The 18,216-nt window shown below is 52.4% G+C and overlaps 2 protein-coding genes across 2 annotated transcripts; one reads left to right on the plus strand and one right to left on the minus strand.

Moving 5' to 3' along the window:
• Nucleotides 1-123: 123 nt before the first annotated feature.
• LAMTOR2 (late endosomal/lysosomal adaptor, MAPK and MTOR activator 2) lies at nucleotides 124-5,148 on the minus strand. The gene is made up of 4 exons (XM_063316915.1): nucleotides 4,990-5,148; nucleotides 3,881-4,043; nucleotides 2,708-2,797; nucleotides 124-348 (listed from the first exon to the last, which is right to left on the minus strand). Exons 1-4 carry the CDS (start codon nucleotides 5,055-5,057, stop codon nucleotides 292-294), a joined length of 378 nt encoding a protein of 125 aa, XP_063172985.1. The 5' UTR covers nucleotides 5,058-5,148; the 3' UTR covers nucleotides 124-291.
• A 378-nt stretch (nucleotides 5,149-5,526) lies between these two features.
• UBQLN4 (ubiquilin 4) lies at nucleotides 5,527-17,868 on the plus strand. The gene is made up of 11 exons (XM_063317233.1): nucleotides 5,527-5,709; nucleotides 5,835-5,986; nucleotides 6,382-6,629; nucleotides 9,646-9,908; nucleotides 12,923-13,081; nucleotides 13,713-13,929; nucleotides 15,287-15,426; nucleotides 15,982-16,065; nucleotides 16,274-16,389; nucleotides 16,543-16,720; nucleotides 17,203-17,868. The coding sequence occupies exons 1-11, from the start codon at nucleotides 5,557-5,559 to the stop codon at nucleotides 17,353-17,355; spliced, it is 1,863 nt and encodes a 620-aa protein (XP_063173303.1). The 5' UTR covers nucleotides 5,527-5,556; the 3' UTR covers nucleotides 17,356-17,868.
• Nucleotides 17,869-18,216: the final 348 nt, after the last annotated feature.

Consider the following 18,216-nt stretch of genomic DNA (forward strand, 5'->3'; position numbering starts at 1 on the left):
AATGGTGGCTCCAGTTATCGGTAACCGCACCACTTTCCCCTTAAGGCGGCTCTGGGCAGTGCGCCAGGCCTTGAAGTCATCCCCAGCCCCTTTCATCCTTCCTCAGACAGACAAAAGCCAAGCTGCTGAAAGCATCCTTTATTCTCTTCTGTTATTATTCTCGTGTCTGAAAGAAGCATGAGGCACTCAGCGCCTTTCGCGGTCTGCTGGGAGGCAGGATTTGCGAGACTGAAAGGCCGACTTCATGCCCCAGCCCTGTCGCCTTCTGCCACAACCCGGCATTCCACCTGTTCAGGAAGCAGCCACCTGGGTGAGGGGATCTTCGAGGTACTGGACCAAAGCTTGAGCCTGCAGAGAGGAGGGAAAAGGCTGGCCTGTCGAGAGAGTGCCGAAACCAAGCCTGGCCGCAACTCCGCTGCCACAGTGCCCACAGTCAATGCACTCCTGTGCCAAACGGCTCTTGGATGGCCGCTTAATGCAGAGGGGCGGGAGTGAGCGAGCGCACGCTTTTAACACAGGAAAATTAAGTCCATTTTCAGTAAATGTATTTACTCTATTTATACATGAAATAAAAATAGAATCAGCAGGCAGCTAGGCAGAAGTACAGAGCCGCCCTCCAGCCCTTAACTGAATACTGTGGAGGGGAAGAATTGCCTGGATTCACACATGCTAAACCCGGGTTCAGAAGACACACGTGATGGATGCACCTTCCATATTTTCGCCAGTGCAAATGAGCCAGCTGTGTGAGGGCGTAATGCAATGGTCTGGTTCCCACAACAGGCTAAACCACCAACACCCCCTGTTAAACCTAGTCAAGTGTGGTAAGGCAGTCAGCCACCAACTCCCAAATTAGCTTGGCATATTTTAATTTGACATGGCGTGTGAAGAGAGGAGGAACTGGGGTCAAAAGAGCAGAGTTATAGTTTGAAATCCAGACCAAACTCAACCAGGTATGGCCAGGAACTTGGGCTTAAGACTTCTTTTTCAGCATCACCAGTTCGTCGGTTTGGGAAACCGCAACGGTCGCACCAAAAGCGGTAGCCGTTTTATGAATGGAAACGGACGAGGTGAGCCATGTCTTAAGGGTGCCCGAGACGGGACCTCCACCTCTAAATGTACCGCATGAAGCCAGAACTCCCGGCCTCAACAGGCAGCAGCAGGTCCTCAGGTGTAAAAGGGTCCACCCAGCAGCTCGGGGGCAACGTCTCTGTCCTGCTGCTGGCCCAGGGCCAGCCAAGAGGAGGGAAACGGAGTCACAAAGCCCTCACGCCCCTCCAGGACTTGTAGTGCATCTCAGAAAATCCAAGTAATACCTTTTTACGCCGGGCAAAGGTGTCTTAAAGTGATTAAAATGAACACTGGAAAATATTAATATGAATAGGAATTTTGGCATTTTCTATTCTGTGTGGATCCTGCTGTTGAGGTTCCATATTACATTGATTTTGTCTGGAATAACCTTCATGAGAACAATATTGAGATGAGGCAAAAATGATGTATTAAGGAAGTATCTTACAGATGTTTTCCCTACAGAAGGATATTTAATAACATTAGCTTGACGTGGTGCATAAAGCAGAACGTAACTGGACTAAAGCCTTTCCCCCCCCTTTTCGTTTGTGATACAAGTTTAGGTGATGCTGTCTCTCAGGCTCTTTGCGCTATTATCAGGTATTTTACTTCTACATGTTAGAAAGCATCACTTCTCGCTTAAGACTGTTTCGCATCTAACGCAATTCGTTAAAAGGGAGAGTAAATGGTTGCCACTTCTCAAATTAACCGAATATTATTGTGTGTGTTCTAATCAATTAAACCTGAAAATCTATACTGTACACCTATTCTAAAGCTTCCTGGAGGAATTTACCCAACCCTAACCATGGAATGGTTCAACCTAGCAGTTCGAAAACATGCAAATGTGAGTAGATTAATAGGTACCGCTTCGGCAGGCAGGTAACGGTGTTCTGTTTAGTCATGCCGGCCACATGACCACGGAAGTGTCTATGGACAAACGCCGGCTCTTCGGCTTGAAACGGAGATGAGCACCGCCCCCCAGAGTCGGACACGACTGGACTTAATGTCGAGGGAAACCTTTACCTTTACCTTTAACCATGGAATGGCCAACCCCATTTCAGCTTAATATGCTGAGGGTTCCCTGGCAGTGCAGTGTGATTTTGGACAAGCGTATCACGAGAATCCAGGAAATAGGATTAATTCCATAATCCAGCACTTAAGCTAACCATGTATAAGCATGTCACAAAGTATTACTGAAAATATTATTACAAAGCTTCTGTGCAGCCCAATTCTACAGGAGTTTCTGCAGGAGCAGGCCCCCCCAGAATCCAAAAGGTCTACACTCTGCCCTGATTGAGAGGAAGCGGGCACAACTCGGCAGCTTGAGAATAGAACAGGCTTCCTGCAGCGTGTTGAGGGCCACACTTCAAAAGCGGTGGGGCTTCTCTAAACTACTTTCAGCTGTACACGCTATTTTTTTTCATTTTTAATGGTCTAGACAACACCTCTCTTTCCTGTTCTACCTCTCCCTCTTTAGCTGACCTGCAACAGCTCTGCCACCCTTCATCTTTGACAGAAGACTCTTGGCAGACCTTGCCACCCCTCTGGGCCCAGTTCCAACAACCCCCTGCTACTCACACTCCCTTCAAAAGTGGCCTCGCCACACAGCCAGCACCCCGCACTCCTAGCCGCGGGGCCTTACCTTTGCTTTCAACATGCCAAAGCCCACCGTCTCCTTCGCATACATGCACAGCAGCAGGTTTGCGACTCTGGTGATTGCCACGCGGCCCTCCTGGGATTTTGAACAAGAAAGGGAGGCTGGGAGATTTCCAACTGGAGGTCTGTTGGCTTGGCCCTAGAAAGGCGTCAGTGGCCCACCTGCAGCACCCCTCCACTGGAGCCCCTGAGCTATCTCCTGGGCCTGCAAGGCTCAGGCACCAATTTTACCCCTAAAAGCCTCCCCAGAGTTGAAAAGCACTCCTGAACATTGCAGTTCCATCATTCCGTGATGTCACGGGCAGAAAATGGAAGCACAACACCCAAGATTGCTCATCCCAGGCTCAGTCAAGGTGCTATAACCATTTTCGGCCTCTGGCACTCCAGAGTAAAGATAAAAGTTACCCCAAACCTCACAAGATTTTAGAAACCTGTCCCCAAATACTATCCGGTCTGGTAAAATTTAAATTAATGGTCATTTTAATTTGATTGGTGGGAGTTACGGGCGTCATCTGCAAAATTAGCAGCCTCTTGGCACTTGCAGATGCTGTGCTGGTGACCTGGCTAAGAGTCCACGGAGGCGGGAGACTTGCCCTTTCAAGAGCATGAGCCAGGCAGTTCCCATGAAGGGAGGGGCTGGGCCTCCTCCTGTTCTTAATCAGGCTGCCCTGGTGGCTGTTGCTAGGTCCATCCCATTCTTGTGGGTGTCTCACTGCATCCCCTAGGGCAGTGTTTCTCAATCTTGGCAACTTTAAGAGGTGTGGACTCCAACTCCCAGAATTCCCCAGCAAAGCTGGCTGGGGAATTCTGGGAGTTGGAGTCCACACCTCTTAAAGTTGCCAAGATTGAGAAACACTGCCCTAGGGGCAACTTTCACCCTGTCTCCAGTCTTTCTTTTACAGGGAAGGTTGTTGAGAAGGTGGTCATGCTGCAACTCCCCCCCCACTGGGGGAGATGGGCAGTGATATAAATTTAAAAAATAAACAAACTTCAGAGGACCCTGCAGGAAGCAGATTACTGGGACCCCTTCCAGTGGCAATTCAGACCCAGGTACAGGACTGAAACAGCCCTGATCACCCTCCAAACTTCCAGAGGCTTCTGAGAAGAAGCACATTGTCCAAGCAGGCCAGAGAGGAAAAAGAGATCTTAGGGCACGTACCATGCAGTCCATCAGGATGAACTTTAAATTGTCCTCGTTAAATGCCTGATGCCCATTCTTGTCGTAGGCCACCCATATGTTGCTGGCTATAGCAGCTGTGACTCTGGCATCTGTGTCTCCATAACCAGAGTAAGCGAGCAGAGAGCCCTCGTTGTTCAGAAGTCTAAGGGGGGAGCAAAGAACAGCAGGACAAACGGGTGAGCTTGGTGTCTTGGAAGCTGGCTGGCCAAGTGTCCGAAAGGTCCTTTGAGATGAATCTACTGTAGACTGGTAACCATTTGACCACAAAGAACCAACCGTCTGTCTTGCTACAACAGATTATGGTCCTGAGCAGATCAGCAGTCAGTCAGGTGACTTCAAAATACTCAGAAGCCAAAGCGAAACTCTCTCCTCTCTGCAGTTGCTGCCTATCTTTCCAGCAATTTACAATTTACATGCATGCTGATAGAGACAGGCCATACTATATAGCCTTAGCCCAGCATGGAATACAACAATATTACACAACACTGGGGATTCTGGGAGTTGAAGTCCACACATCTCAAGGTTGCCAAGGTTGGGAAACACTGCTCTGGGGGAAAAAATGCCAATTACAAAATCTCTTCTGAAGTTACAGGATTCCTAAAAACTTTCTCAAGAAGATTCAGAGTAATTTGGAGTTGCAGCTGCTGACTTCTTTGTTCATCTTGAGCAAAGCTTGCTACTCCTTAGCTGTACAGCACACACGCACAGCACAAACGTATTTTATCTGCCCCTTCCAACAGTTAGAAGAATTATCACGTGATCTAAAAACCTGCTTTCAGGCACTGATTTTTTAAAACCTTTTCCAATATGGCTGTGTTTGACGCGTTTATGGGTGTGTGTGGGTGTGTGGGTGTGTGTGTAGAGAGAGCGCGAGCCAAAGCCCGGGGTGCGGCGGGGGGGGGGCGTTCAAGCGAGGGCAGTGCTCGAATTGGGGGCCGGGGCGGGCGAGGCAGGCGGGCCTCTGCGAGACCGCCGGCGGGAAAGCCCCACGGGGATGCCCCACCGGGCCCGGGCGAAGGAGGGACTCTCCTCCCGCGCCAGCCGCCCTCCCGTGGCCACGGGTTCCGCGGGCGCCCAGGGGGACTCACAGGGTGCTCTGGACGCCTCCCGTGTTGGCCTGGCTCAGCACCTGCGTCAAGGCCTTGGGGCGCAGCATGGCCCCTTCTCGGCGCGCAAGAGGCGAAGCGGGCAGCGGCCCCGGCGCCCGGCCTTCTCAGCTGACCGGGCCCGCACCCGCACCCGCGGCGCATGCCGGGAGTTGTAGTCTCCAGCCCCTCCCGTTCCGGGCGCCTCTCCGCTTCCTCCCTCCGCTTGGGTGCCACTCTATCCTCGCGCCTCCTATCCTCTGAACCGATCGGGTCGCTCTGGGGGCTCGTCTCGCTGCGTCGCCCTTCCCTCAGGCGGCGCCGGGCCCCAATCCGCAGGAGGGCGAGCGCCGTCCCGTATCGATGGCCGCGAGGGAGGGACGCTACGCCTTCCGCTCAGGGCGAGGGGAGGAGAGGGCCGCTTCTCGGGGACGGACGCCGCCACAACGGGCATCCCGTCCGCCAGCCACGAACTCCGCCTGCGGCCCTCCGAGAGTTCCGGAACTGCGGCCAGATCGCCGGAAGTCCCCGTCATCCCTCTCCGCTCCCTCCCCCGGGCTGGCGGCCAAGATGGCGGAGCTGAGCGGCGGCGGGTCTTCGTCCTCGCAGCCGGGCGGCGGCGGCGGCGGCGAGGCGGCGGCGGGCGCCCTGATCCGCGTGACGGTGAAGACGCCGAAGGACAAGGAGGAGATCCTCACCGGCGAGCGCATCTCCGTCAAGGAGGTCAGGCCGGGCGGGCTGCCGGGGGTGCGGCGTGGCGCGGCCTCCCTCGCAGGGGCGGCGGGGGGTCCCTCGGCCCGCCTGACCCCCTTCTCCCCCCTCCCCCCCCCCCCCCCGCGGCCCTGCAGTTCAAGGAGGAGATCTCCCGGCGGTTCAAGGCCAAGCAGGACCAGCTGGTGCTGATCTTCGCGGGCAAGATCCTGAAGGACGGAGACACGCTGCTCCAGCACGGCATCAAGGACGGGCTGACCGTGCACCTGGTCATCAAGACCCCCCAGAAGTAAGAGCGGGCGCGGGGTCTGAGAAGGACGGGGAGCTTTTGGGGCTCCCCCCTCCCCCCCTTTCTCCAGGGGCAAAACCCGCGTTCTCCTCCCCGCGGCAGAGGAAAACGGGGCTTGGTCGTTTACGCGCCGGGGCCTGGTGGACCCCCCTCCTCTCGCCCGCTGTGCCAGTCGGGTCGGCGCGCTAAGCCGCAGCAGCCCGCGAGGGGTCTTTTTGAGGGTCTTTTTGACTCCCGTTTGGGGTTCTGTGAGCTCAGGCGCAGGATGCCGCCTTCTGGATGCGTGAAGACGGCCAGACGTCCTGCGCAGGGAGCCTTAATTTGGGGTGCACCTCTGGCCAAAGTTGTGGCGCCCACCCCTGCAACTCTCGTCTCTCACACGGCTTCATTTGCAGGGCGCAAGATCCTTCAGGGGCTCCGGCTGCTTCCCCTCCCGCCCCCCCCACCACCACCACTTCACCGGCTGCCGGGGCTGTCCTTGCCGCCTCCGCGGCTCCCGCCTCGCCTGCTGCCCCGTCTCAGCCACCCACGTCCAGCAGCAGCCTTTCGGAGGCGGGGAACGGCAGCTGGAGAAACAGCACGCTGGGAGGCACGCCGGCTCCGGCAGCAGAAGGGACCCCCGGTGGCGCCACCTCCATTCTGGGTAAGTGGGAGTTAGGCTGGCTGGCAGAGTCCTTTGAAAGAGGGTGAGGGAAAAGCCGCTTCTCGGGGTTTGCATGGCCACCTTCTCAGAGGATCTCAATCTGGAGATGGCAAAAAAAGGTGATGAGGGACTGGCTTTCGAGTCACCTGCAGGCAGGTGAAGGGATGAGGTATGTCCAGCTCAGGAAAGAGCGCGGTGAGGTTTCTCAGGGAGGGGACCCCGTTTGCTCTTTGCTGGGCCAGAGAAAGGACCTGACGCACTTGGATCAAATTACACAGAAAAAGAAGGAGATGAAATGCTGGGAAGCATTTGCTGATGGTCCAGGCTTGCTGGAAAGGGACACTGCGTCGAAGGGAGATGGTTTGCCCTTCGTTTTTAAGCAGAGATGGGGGGATTCAGTGGCAGGAGTTGGGCTGATGATCTTGGAGATGCCTTTCAGCTCAGTATTAAATTGGGGTTGGGCAGTTTGTGCTTTTGCACGCTGTGGGAACTGAGCTGTGGTTTTCGCAGGTTGAATGCACAGGCTACTTACGTATTGCAGTTATATGATATACTAACACCAATAGGTCTTAAAAGAGCCTTGCTCCAGTACTGTAATTATGATAAACTGGAAATAAATTATCAGAAAACAAAGATTATGGCCTTTGCTAAAAGGCCAAGACTTTGCCCGTGGTCTCTCAGTGGACACAGCATAGAACAAGTGACCACCTTTAAGTATCTAGGTGTGATCATACATGCCGCTGGCTCAAGGAAAGTGCATTGTGAATATGCAGCTGCCTCCGGTCAAAGATCAGCTAATGCCATCCTCAAATTCTTCTGCTCTAAAGGAGGATACTACGTCCCTGCCACAATGAAGCTTTTTCAGGCCAAATCGCTAGCACAGCTTCTCTATGGGACCCATCTTGGACCCTCAGTTTCTTGTTCTACATCTTTAGAAAGAACACAGTCTAAGTTTATTAAGAGCAATTCTCCAGATGCCTCGTTGTCTCTCAAATGCACGTCTACGCCTGGAGACAGGATTGACAAAAGCTGAATCAAGAATCTGTATAGCTTCCTTAAATCTTTGGCTAAACTTAATTTTTTTTCCTTAAGGCCTTGCACCATTAATTCTCCAAGATAATTGCTCTTCTTCATGGATTAAGGCTATTGAGTCCAACCTTGAAAAATTAGGTTTTTCTTCACCTGCAGTACTTGAGTTGGACTACGACAAGGCAAAACAAAACCTGAGACAAAGGGTAGAGGACATGGAGAGGCAAGTGGGCTTGGAGAAAGCTCCATCGTTCTTGGCTCCAGACTTTATTAGATATACTGTCACCCCTTCTAGGTATCTTAGCCAGCTAGAGGCAGTGAAAGCTTTTTCACTTGCATGATGTCATGCGCTCCCCTCAGCTGTCCTGGAGGGCAAATATAAGAAGATATCATTGGCTGAAAGGCTCTGTCCCTGTGACTCCGGAGAGGTGGAAACCACTGCACATATCCTTCATCGATGCTCATTCTATAGAGACATTCAAACAAAATTTATCTTTAGGTACTCTGGCCGCTCCGACATTGAATATCTCCAGTTTCTGCTTAAAGATGAGCGGTCTGCAGTTACAGTGCAGCACTAGATTGTGCGCAGCAGCTTTAAAGATTTGTCAAAACTTGGTGAATAACTAATTGTAAACATTTTTAAGTAATCTAATGCACTCAAACCTCAGATATTATCATTTATTGCATTTAAGTAGTTAATAATTAATAATTATAGGATTTCTTAAATAAGTATTAATACACTGTAACATAGGCTGCTCCTATGATTTTATGTATAAGGACAGCAAGCTTGCTAAATTTCAACTATGATATGGATGGTACATTTATCATGTCTGAGAAATTTATTGGACACTTTTGAGTACTTTTAATTGTACTGGCCTATGACTGTGATAAACAATGATTTGGTTATATGATATAGTATATTTTCTTAACTTAGGGTTATACCTGTTATATGAATCTAGCCCATGATTCTGTGTTTTTCACCTGACATATGGGGGGCTGGTGTGGGAGAGAAATGTTCTGGGAGGGACAGGATCACAAAGCGTGTGGCGGCTGGATAAGCTGAATGGGAATGGCTGGCAGTAGATTTTCACTTGGTCCGTGTTAGACTTGAGGATGTAGCTGTCTTCTTCCGTTAGGGTGAGAAACCCTTTGATTACCCTTGTTCTAAGGCTGCCATGGAGGGCAGGATTTTCTGTTGGTTGTTTTTTTTTTTTTTCCTGGAGTTAGGATGCTCATTTTTAAAGAAAATTATTAAGCCTGTTTTACAGTTTCCATTGCAGCCTTTGGTGTGCTTCCTGTCTCTCTAGGGTTTTCCCAGTATTCAGTTGTACATTCAGTGGGAGCTCTGGGGAAAAAATGGAAATTCAAAGACTAACTCTAACCCTCCCCCACCTGAGAAACTCTTGTGGACAGCCTCAGACTTTGTTATTGGGGGTTTGGGGGTTCCAAGTAGAAGCAGAGATTTATGAAGAAGTACAGGTAGTCCTTGTTTGGCAACTGCCTTGTTTAGTGACTGTTCGCAGTTAAAACAGCGATGAAAAAGTAACTAAGCAACCAGTCCTCACATTTATGACCTTTGCAGGTCTGTAAAGCAAAGGAAAGCAGAAGTCAGATTGTAAAATTGTGAGGTTTCACTTAGTGACTGCTTCACCTAACGACCAAGTTGCAGGTCCCAATTATGGCTGCTAAATGAGGACTACCTGTATTTGAATTTAAGTTGAAGTTGAAGGAAAAGAAATCATTCTGCAAGGGAAACAACCCCACTAATTGAGGGCTGGTGGTGAGAATTGTTCTCTTGCAGACACTGCGGTCTGGCTCACCCCCACCCCCCAAGTTCCGCTGCTTCACGGCCATACCTTAGAGACAGGCTGCTGCTTTGCCTTAAGCTCTGCTCAAGACTGGGTCTGGGCGGTCACCGCTGAGCACACTTTCTCCCTGGTTGGCTGTTGTCTGACCTGTCCCTCCTCTCCTTTTTGTCCTCTCCCAGCCGGCTTTGGCGGCATCGCTGGGCTTGGCCACCTGGGGATGGGCTCTGCAAACTTCATGGAGCTTCAGCAGCAGATGCAGCGGCAGCTGATGTCCAATCCGGAGATGCTCTCCCAGATCATGGAGAACCCACTGGTCCAGAGCATGATGTCCAACCCAGACTTCATGAGGCAGATGATCATGGCCAATCCCCAAATGCAACAGCTGATGGAACGGAACCCAGAAATCACTCACATGCTGAACAACCCGGAGCTTATGCGCCAGGTGGGCAACACCTCCATTTTCCTGTGACTTGTGGCATTGGCTGCGTTTGCATGTAAGACCAAGACGGGTGCGAGGAGCATGGTCTTTAAGTGTCCTTCAGCTGTTCCCAGCCAACATGGGAAGCCAGGGGTTGCAGTTCAGCAGCTTCTCTGCGCTGTTTTGTGTTACTGGAATTGTTGCCTCAGGGGTGATTGGATCATCCCTTCCCCTGCTTTCTCTTGATACCTGAAGCTTCTTTGGGATCCTGCAGAGAGAAAGGGGGGAACCTTCTCAGTAGGGTTCAGGAGGCTTTGGCCTCAAGAGTACCAGTCCCTGCCTTGAGGAACACTTTCGGGCATTCCGACTTTAGACCTTTCCAACGGTTAGAAGGGACGATCTCAGCCCTGCAAGAACACTGAGGACTTCTCAGGCAATCTGCAGAGACTGCTTTTCGGGAGAGAGAGGGGAGGCATTTATGTGCCAGTCACTTCCCCAGCTTCCAAAACTGCAGTGGTGAACAGTTGAATTCAGCCAAAGGACCACTGCCTTCCCTGGTGGGCTGGATAACTTCGTGGAGCAGAGAGAAGTCCTAGCCGGTGTGCCGTGTTCTCCCAGTATGGCTGTTTTTTCCCGTGCAGGGAGTTTTCTCCGTGGCCTGCTGAGCAGGGCCAATTCCTTAACAGCACACGCCAGATCCATTTCTCGTGCCATCTCTCCTTTTCCTCATACCAGAATGGGGCTTTCCTGGTGGGGTCTTCTTGCACAGGGAAAAGGACTCTGAGCTGGTCCAGCAGTCGCATGGTGTCTTGGTGGTGCAGGAACCTTGGGGAAGGGGCGGCAGACCTTCAGGCTCACGCTTTGGCAGCCCGCATGGTTTGGAGGCCTGTGCTGTAGATGCTCTGGCGATAGAGATAGGCCATGATGCAGGGCCCTCCTCAGCTCTGGGGGATTTCTTCCCCTTGAAAAGTCTGGGTGATGCTGACACCCCATCTCTGTGCTGGAAGCTTGTTGAGAAGCCCACGGGAGGTTTCTCAGCAAGTGAGATTTGGCTGGCTGGCTGGCGTGCCACGTGCTGTGGGCAGGACCGGGCGCTGGCTCAGACAAGGCCGTGGTGGTTTTGTTGAACATCCCTAATGCATTTTGCTTGCGGAGGAGTCCTGCCATCACAAGTTGGTGAGGTGGCTGTTTTGTGGACTGCTGGTTGGAGAAATACGTTGTCTGGAATGGGCAGCTGAGCGCTGCTTTGCATCTTGGGGCAGACCTTTTGCCTGGAAGCTTTTCGAGGCCTCACCTGTTGCATGTGGATTTTTTCACGGCTGGGCTCCTGTGATTTGGGGAATGTGGTGGGTGGCGTACACTGGATGAATGAACTCACCCCTGTAGGCCTCAGCCCTGTTGGGTTATTCTCCCACTTCCTTCTTGGTCTGGCTGTCCTCTGCACACAGGAAGTCGCCTTTCCCACCTTCCCAGCCCGACCTTTTTTAGTCGATTGGCATTTTTCTATCCAAAGGTCCGTTTTAAACCTTTGATGTTCCCTTCTTTTTTCATTCGTTTATTAGATGTCACTTTAACCTTGAATTGATTCAGCCACTTACAGAGGTCCTGCGTAGGAACTTCTACAGGGTGGATTCTGCTGTCTGGAGTGGCTGCCTTATTTCTTCCAGGGGTTGTTGATTGTGCCTACAGTCCAAGACTCACCTTCTGAATTTCAGCCAAGTTCAGCACAGTGCCCTACAACTTCATCCCTCCCTCCCTCTGACTTCTAGGCCACCACTCTGGGTGGCTTACAAGGAATTAAAAACCTCAACACTGCGAAGAGTAAAATACCAAAAGTATAACGTTTTAAGTTTAAGAGGATTTTCCCTTAATTCCAGTGGCTTGCAAATGATCAAGTTGGTTGCATAGGTCGTCAGCATCCCTTCCCATATTCCTTGCTTGGAGCAATAACAACTGATGTGCTTTGAATTGGGCACCCAAACTGGGAATCTGGGCATCTTATTGCTGAGTCTCCTTCCTCCTGATCTGTTTTCGTGAGGGTTTTTAGCAAGTGCTCTCTCTGTGGAAGGCTCTGTGCTCGGCTTCTAGCTTGTTATGTGTGTGCTCCTTATGGCTTCAGTGAGGTCTGCCAACATCTGCTGATTTGGGGGTCCTGCACTGGCATCCGGTCCCTTGGGCCATCACTGCAAACTTGCTCCGTGCCAGCTTGGGAGGCCTGCTAGCACTCCGTTTCTCTTCTCCAGGCAGCTGACGGACATAGCTTGCCCTACTGACCTTCATAGTCCATAGGACAGTGTTTCTCAACCTTGGCATGGCTGGCTGGGGAATTCTGGGAGTTGAAGTCCACACATCTTCAAGCTGCCACAGTTGAGAAACACTCCAGTAGGGAATCAGGTGGCTCTTTGAGCACAGGCCCTGCCAGGAAATCGTTCCTCTCCTGGGAGTCCTTGAACTTCCCCAGGTGACGGCAGGTTTATTGTGCAGACAGCGGGAGAAGTTTGTTGTCCGGCTGTTCTTTCTTCCTGCCTCCATTTCCTAGCAGGGCAGAAATAGGGATGAAGGAGAAACCAGAATGCCGAGAAGATGTTAAAGCAGAGCTGATTTAATTGATACGGTGTGTATCAATTGATCGTGGTTTAAAATCCTGACCGGCCGCCTCTCTGCTTCCATCCTTCTGTCCAGCGTGTTTCCAGACGCAGAGGAGCAGGTGCGATTGCTTTTCCAAATCGGGCCTTGTGCCACATCCCGGGAGGCAAGTGCACCTGGAATCCTGGTTTCTGACTGTGGTCTATCACAGACGGGTTCTGCCTTTCTTGCTCATTTCTTGGTCACTTTGCCACCAACCCCAGCGGCCTCTCAGAGAAGCCTGTTTAGGTGAATGAAGGCCAGCCATTGCTTCTTGCAGGCTTTTAGGAAGGCGGGAAGGCGTACTTTGGTGGGCCTCTGCGTTGGCTGCCTGTTGAGCCTCATGCCACCAAAGAGGCATGAGGTTGGGAGGCTCCCCAGGTTGGTTCAGATCCCTCTGTCTCTCCCCTCAGACAATGGAGTTGGCGCGCAACCCGGCTATGATGCAGGAGATGATGCGCAACCAGGACCGAGCCCTGAGCAACTTGGAGAGCGTCCCCGGAGGGTACAATGCCTTGCGACGCATGTACACAGATATCCAGGAACCGATGTTCAGCGCTGCCAGGGAACAGGTGCGCGTGGCTCCGCTTTGTGGGGTGTTCTTTTCAGCTGCTAATTAGAGCAGCAAAATCTTCATCGCGACCAGCAGGGATTCGTGATGTGGCGTGCAAGTTTAAAAGCGGCACACCACTGTTCCTTGGGGAGGATCACACATTTGTGTATCCTCAAGAGCCCAGATGACTGGAAACCTTGTGGCCTTTCTTAGAGATCTTGTTGGCTCAGTTCCTTCAAATCTGGGTCACATTAAACACCCAGTTTGATGTATCAAAATCCAGAGTGGCCCTCATAATTCCAAGTGTGGAAGCAGCCACGGTTTGGACTGCTTTTCTGCCTCCCTTTGTGGTTGCTGTTGTGATGCAGGAGAGGACCAGCGTCAGATTAGCCATTAGCCCTGATGTCAGTTGATCCGCAAACCTGTTCAAACGATGGATCCTGATGCAGCTTTAATTTAACCACTTTAATTGCAAACAGTGATAGCCCGTGTAGACCCCACAGACGGATTTCTTCAGGGCAGTGCTCTTTTTTCTATAAACAGGAGTGTTTCAGATCAATGCTTTACCTCCTGTTATCCTACCAACCCTGCAATAAGGCAGCACCAAGCAGGGCCGCACGAACTCTTTTGCCAATGCCTTTTCTTTCCAGTTTGGCAACAATCCTTTCTCTGCTCTGGCTGGGAATTCGGACACCCCAAGCTCGCAGCCTCTGCGGACGGAGAACCGGGAGCCGCTGCCCAACCCTTGGAATCCTGCTCCACAGAGCCAGGCGCCGGGGAACGAAGGGAGCCCCGAGCCAGTGCCAAGCCAGGCCACACCCACCGTCTCCAACCCTTTGGGGATCAACGCGGCCGCTCTGGGGACAGGTACGGCAGCAAGACTAGGCTGAAGTTGCCATAACCTAAAGATGAAGCAGGCATGTAAGCAGAGAGGACAAAAGCCAGGAAACTTGTCTAAAAGATCCCTTCAGGGAGGCAGACAAGTTGGAAGCAAGTCGTTAAGGAGACAAAGGAAAAATCTCAACTAGACAAAGGAAGTTGGGCCTGAGCACGTGGAAACCCCCACCCCAATTCCATCAACAGCTACCAGACTTGTAAATTAACAAGCCCAGAGTAGCTGCCAGTCTTTTGAATCAACAAAGCAAGAACTTCTGGGGATAAAGGGGGTCCCAAAGCTGCCCACTCCTGGAGTCACTTTTGGAGCCAGACTTGGTGGCTTCTGTCCCTCTTGCTAGTGCCTGGCAGCCTAATTGGGAGGACGTGGGTAAGTGTGGGTGAGTGTGTGTGTGTGAAGAGCAAATGTACCTTGCAACCAGTAAAGTTTTGCTGCTGTTTTAAATTCCCTGGGTCTCCATGTATTCCAAAGAACCTGTTGTGCCTCAGTGTTGGAAGCGATTTGTGGGTGTCCCTGATTATTTCCCGGCTGTTGACCAGGGCTGTGTGTCTTGCCTGCTCAAGCCGCACCTCTCTGGAAACCCAGGTAGAAAGTGGAGGTGGGGGGGTTGATAAGATCCGTGTGCCTCCTCAGGCTGTCCCTATGCGAGTGAGTGGCCATAAGCCCATGAGACAGAATACCATGCCTTGTGCTGAAGGTTGTTATTATTTTGAGAAAGTTGAATCAGTTGATGCTTTTCTTGTGTTATACCTGGAACACTGCTTAAGTGGGAAACTTGCTTTTCCAGCGAGCGCTTCCAAGGCTGTTTCTCATGCAGCCTGGTGCCATTTTGGCGCAGCTCAGGCCAAATCGGGGTTTGTGGGCAGGTGGAAGGGTAGACCGGCTGTAGCCCTTGTAGCTTCCTCTGGCTGCAGCTGCTGGGAACTGAAGGCACTGCTGCTGGCCATTTGAGTGAAATCCCTGGCATGCCACCATTTCTAGAAAACACACTCCCCACCAAACCCAGCCCATCATGCTGCCCCAACCCCGCTCCATTTTCAGTATTCTTCCTGTGCCCCTGCCTGAGCTTGAGGGGTCTCTGTCAGGGCCTTTATTCCGAGGGGGGCCTGATGATATTCCCGTAAAGGACAGTAATACCAATAGCATTTTCTTCAGCGTCTTCTGTGGGTTTCGCAGATGGGTATGACGTCAGCATCTATTTCCATTGTCTTTTCCCCCAAATCACTTGATTTTCTCTGACAATTTTTTTTTTTACAAAGAGCGGTTTGGGCGGGGCTCATGCTGTGGTATGATTGCCTGTAGATTAACGTCCCTCTCCAAATCCTGCAGGAATGTTCAGTAGCCCTGAAATGCAGGGTCTCCTGCAGCAGATCTCAGAGAACCCTCAGCTGATGCAGAACGTGATTTCTGCCCCTTACATGCGCACGATGTTGCAAGCCCTTGCCCAGAACCCAGATGTTGCAGCTCAAGTGAGTACAGCTGTTTTCATACTTGACTTAGTTGATGTGGGGCTAAGAGGCCTCCTTTGCTAGAGCACTGAACCTAGTGAGATGACCTAATTCTCAGACCCAGTTATCCCTGAGTTTCTGTACACTTGCCCTGCAGCTCTGTAAAGTGGTTTGCTTAAGGCAAGTGCAGGTAGTCCTCGTTTAGTGACCGTTCACAGTTACGACAGTGATGAAAAAGTAACTTTGCAACCAATCCTCACATTTACCCTTTGCAAGTCTGTAAAGCAAAGGAAAGCTGGAGTCAGATCCTAAGCGCAGTCGCAGTTTCACTTAGCAACCACTTTGCTTAACGACTGAGTGGCCGGTCCCAGTTGTAGTTGCTAAATGAGGACTACCTGTAATAATACATGGATGATGAGTTGTGGGATGTGAAGCTGCCACACAGCTGGGGACACAGTCCCCGCTATCTGTGGCCTCAGGAGCGGTGAGTTCTTGCTTGGGTAGTTTGGGGAAGGGTGGGGCGTTTGCGAGGAAGGGCGCTCCCCCCGCTAAACAGGGCTCTTCTGTTTCTTGCAGATGATGGTAAACGCCCCGCTCTTTGCTGGCAACCCTCCGCTGCAGGAGCAGCTGCGCCTTCAGCTGCCGGCCTTCCTACAGCAGGTGCAGCACCTGAGCACACGCGGGGTCAGAGCCGGTGGGGCGGAGATTTGGGGCTTGGAGCAGAGGCTGAGAATCGTACCCCGCTGTGCATCAGCCACCCACTGGGGCTCTGGGTCGCAGCACTGGACCCACGAGGAGATCTCGCCTCCTCCCTCAGCGTCCTTGGGAATATCGGTGGCTGACGTGTGGCTCTCTGTCGTGCCCCCAGATGCAGAGCCCCGACTCGCTCTCGATCCTGACAAACCCCCGTGCCATGCAGGCTTTGCTCCAGATCCAGCAGGGGCTGCAGACGCTGCAAACGGAGGCCCCGGGCCTCATGCCCAGGTACGAGGAAGCGGGGTGGGCTTTGGGGGCCTGGCCGCAGGATTTGGCCCTGGAGAGCCGGCATCCTTCCCTCGGCTGCCCGGATGCCGCGCGAAAGTGCCTCCCGCTGCCTGCCTTGCCGCTTCCCTGAGTCCGCGCGTTCTCCCCATGCAGTCTCGGGTCTCTTGGAACCCCTCAGCCGCCCCCGCCTTCTGCCGGAGGAAGTGCCATCCCGGAGCCCCCCATGCCCAGTAGCTTGACCACTGCCAGCGCCTCGCCAGCCGGGGATGGCGGCCCCTCCCAGCAGCTCATGCAGCACATGATCCAGCTCCTGGCCAGTGCGAACTCACAGGTGGGTGACTGTGGTGTTCCCCATCTGCACACATCCTCTGCTGACTGCTGAAATCCTCGTCTTCCAGGTGGTCCGCGCTCTCCAGCCATGCTCTTCCAGATGGCCGGCGCGGTTCCTTCCACGTAAAGCTTCGAACGAGGTCAGCTGGGCTCTTCTGCTTTTTAGCAGCTGCGCCGGTGCTTTGGGTCGCCCTCCCTTTGGCTCCCAGAGCTGTTCCAGGGGGCATTTGGGCCTTGACCCCATCGTGGTTTGGTTTAGCCTTTATGCTTTTCATTAGTTTGTGGGCTTTTTATTTGAATACTTATTTATCTTATGTGTAAACTGCCAGCATCCTTAGTGATTTTGTGGCCTGTAAATGTAATAAATCTTAACAGCCTCGGCTGCTGGAAGGTGACCCCACTCGGACAGCGGTGGGAATATTGGCCGATCAAGGCCCACGCCTGTTGCCAAGCAGCTCACGAGGGTTCCATTTTTGCCAGCAGGCGCAGAGCCCTGAAGTCCGGTTCCGGCAACAGCTGGAGCAGCTCAGCGCCATGGGCTTCATCAACCGCGAGGCCAACCTCCAGGCCCTCATCGCCACCGGAGGAGACATCAACGCCGCCATCGAAAGACTGCTGGGCTTCCAGCCCTCCTAACGCCATCCGAGGCTTCTCTGATCTGCCCCGGGCGGCCGGCACGCAGGGACCTTTCCAGGAGCGTGCCGTTTTCACACCAACCCTGGTAGCTGCCCATCCCGTTAAAGACTGGAACAGAAACCCCTCGAGTGCAGCACAGCCAGTTCGGTCGTGCACCAAACGGTTTAGATGCGCCATCGTGCATGGATTCCAGTTCCCGTGACTGTTTTGAACCTGTCCTTCTCCCTTCTCCTCCTTCCTGCCCCCCCCCGCTTGGTTCTCAAAATTAGGCTCCTCCCTCTAGTCCGTAGAAGTGTAACTTCTAGATAACCCAAATGATTGTGTTCGATTAATTTCCCCTTTGCATAGTTTTTTTCCCCTTCCCTGCTCCAGTCTCCTTCCCACCAGAAGCTAAACCATGAGGAGAGGCCAGCTGTGGTTTTTCTGTCCAAAGATGGGTCTCACAGAAGAGATAAAGATGGGACAATACTGTTAAATGCTAGTAAAAATAACGGAAAGGTCTTATGTCACTTTTGCAATGACTCCCGCCTCTCCATAGCAGGCATCGGCCGGTGTCTCCCCCAGTGGGGAACCTGGGCCCACTTGTCAAGATGGGGTGCTGGGGCAGTTTCCACCATGGTGGGGCGGAAGGGCCTGCATTTGGAAAGGAATTTTCCTCCCCCAATGCAAAGGGGTATTTTGAGGCCTCAATTACATTTGACCCCTTTGGACGTAACATTCTCCTTGATGTGTCCAAAGAGGCGGTCAGTGTTCCTTTTCCTCTCCGATCCAGTGCATTTATTGCTTCTCCCATCCAAAGTCCTTAGAGCAGTGTTTCTCAGCCCTGGCCGCTTTAAGATGGGTGGACTTCAACTCCCAGAA

This window comes from Candoia aspera, chromosome 17 (assembly GCF_035149785.1).
Source record: "Candoia aspera isolate rCanAsp1 chromosome 17, rCanAsp1.hap2, whole genome shotgun sequence".
NCBI lineage: Eukaryota > Metazoa > Chordata > Lepidosauria > Squamata > Boidae > Candoia > Candoia aspera.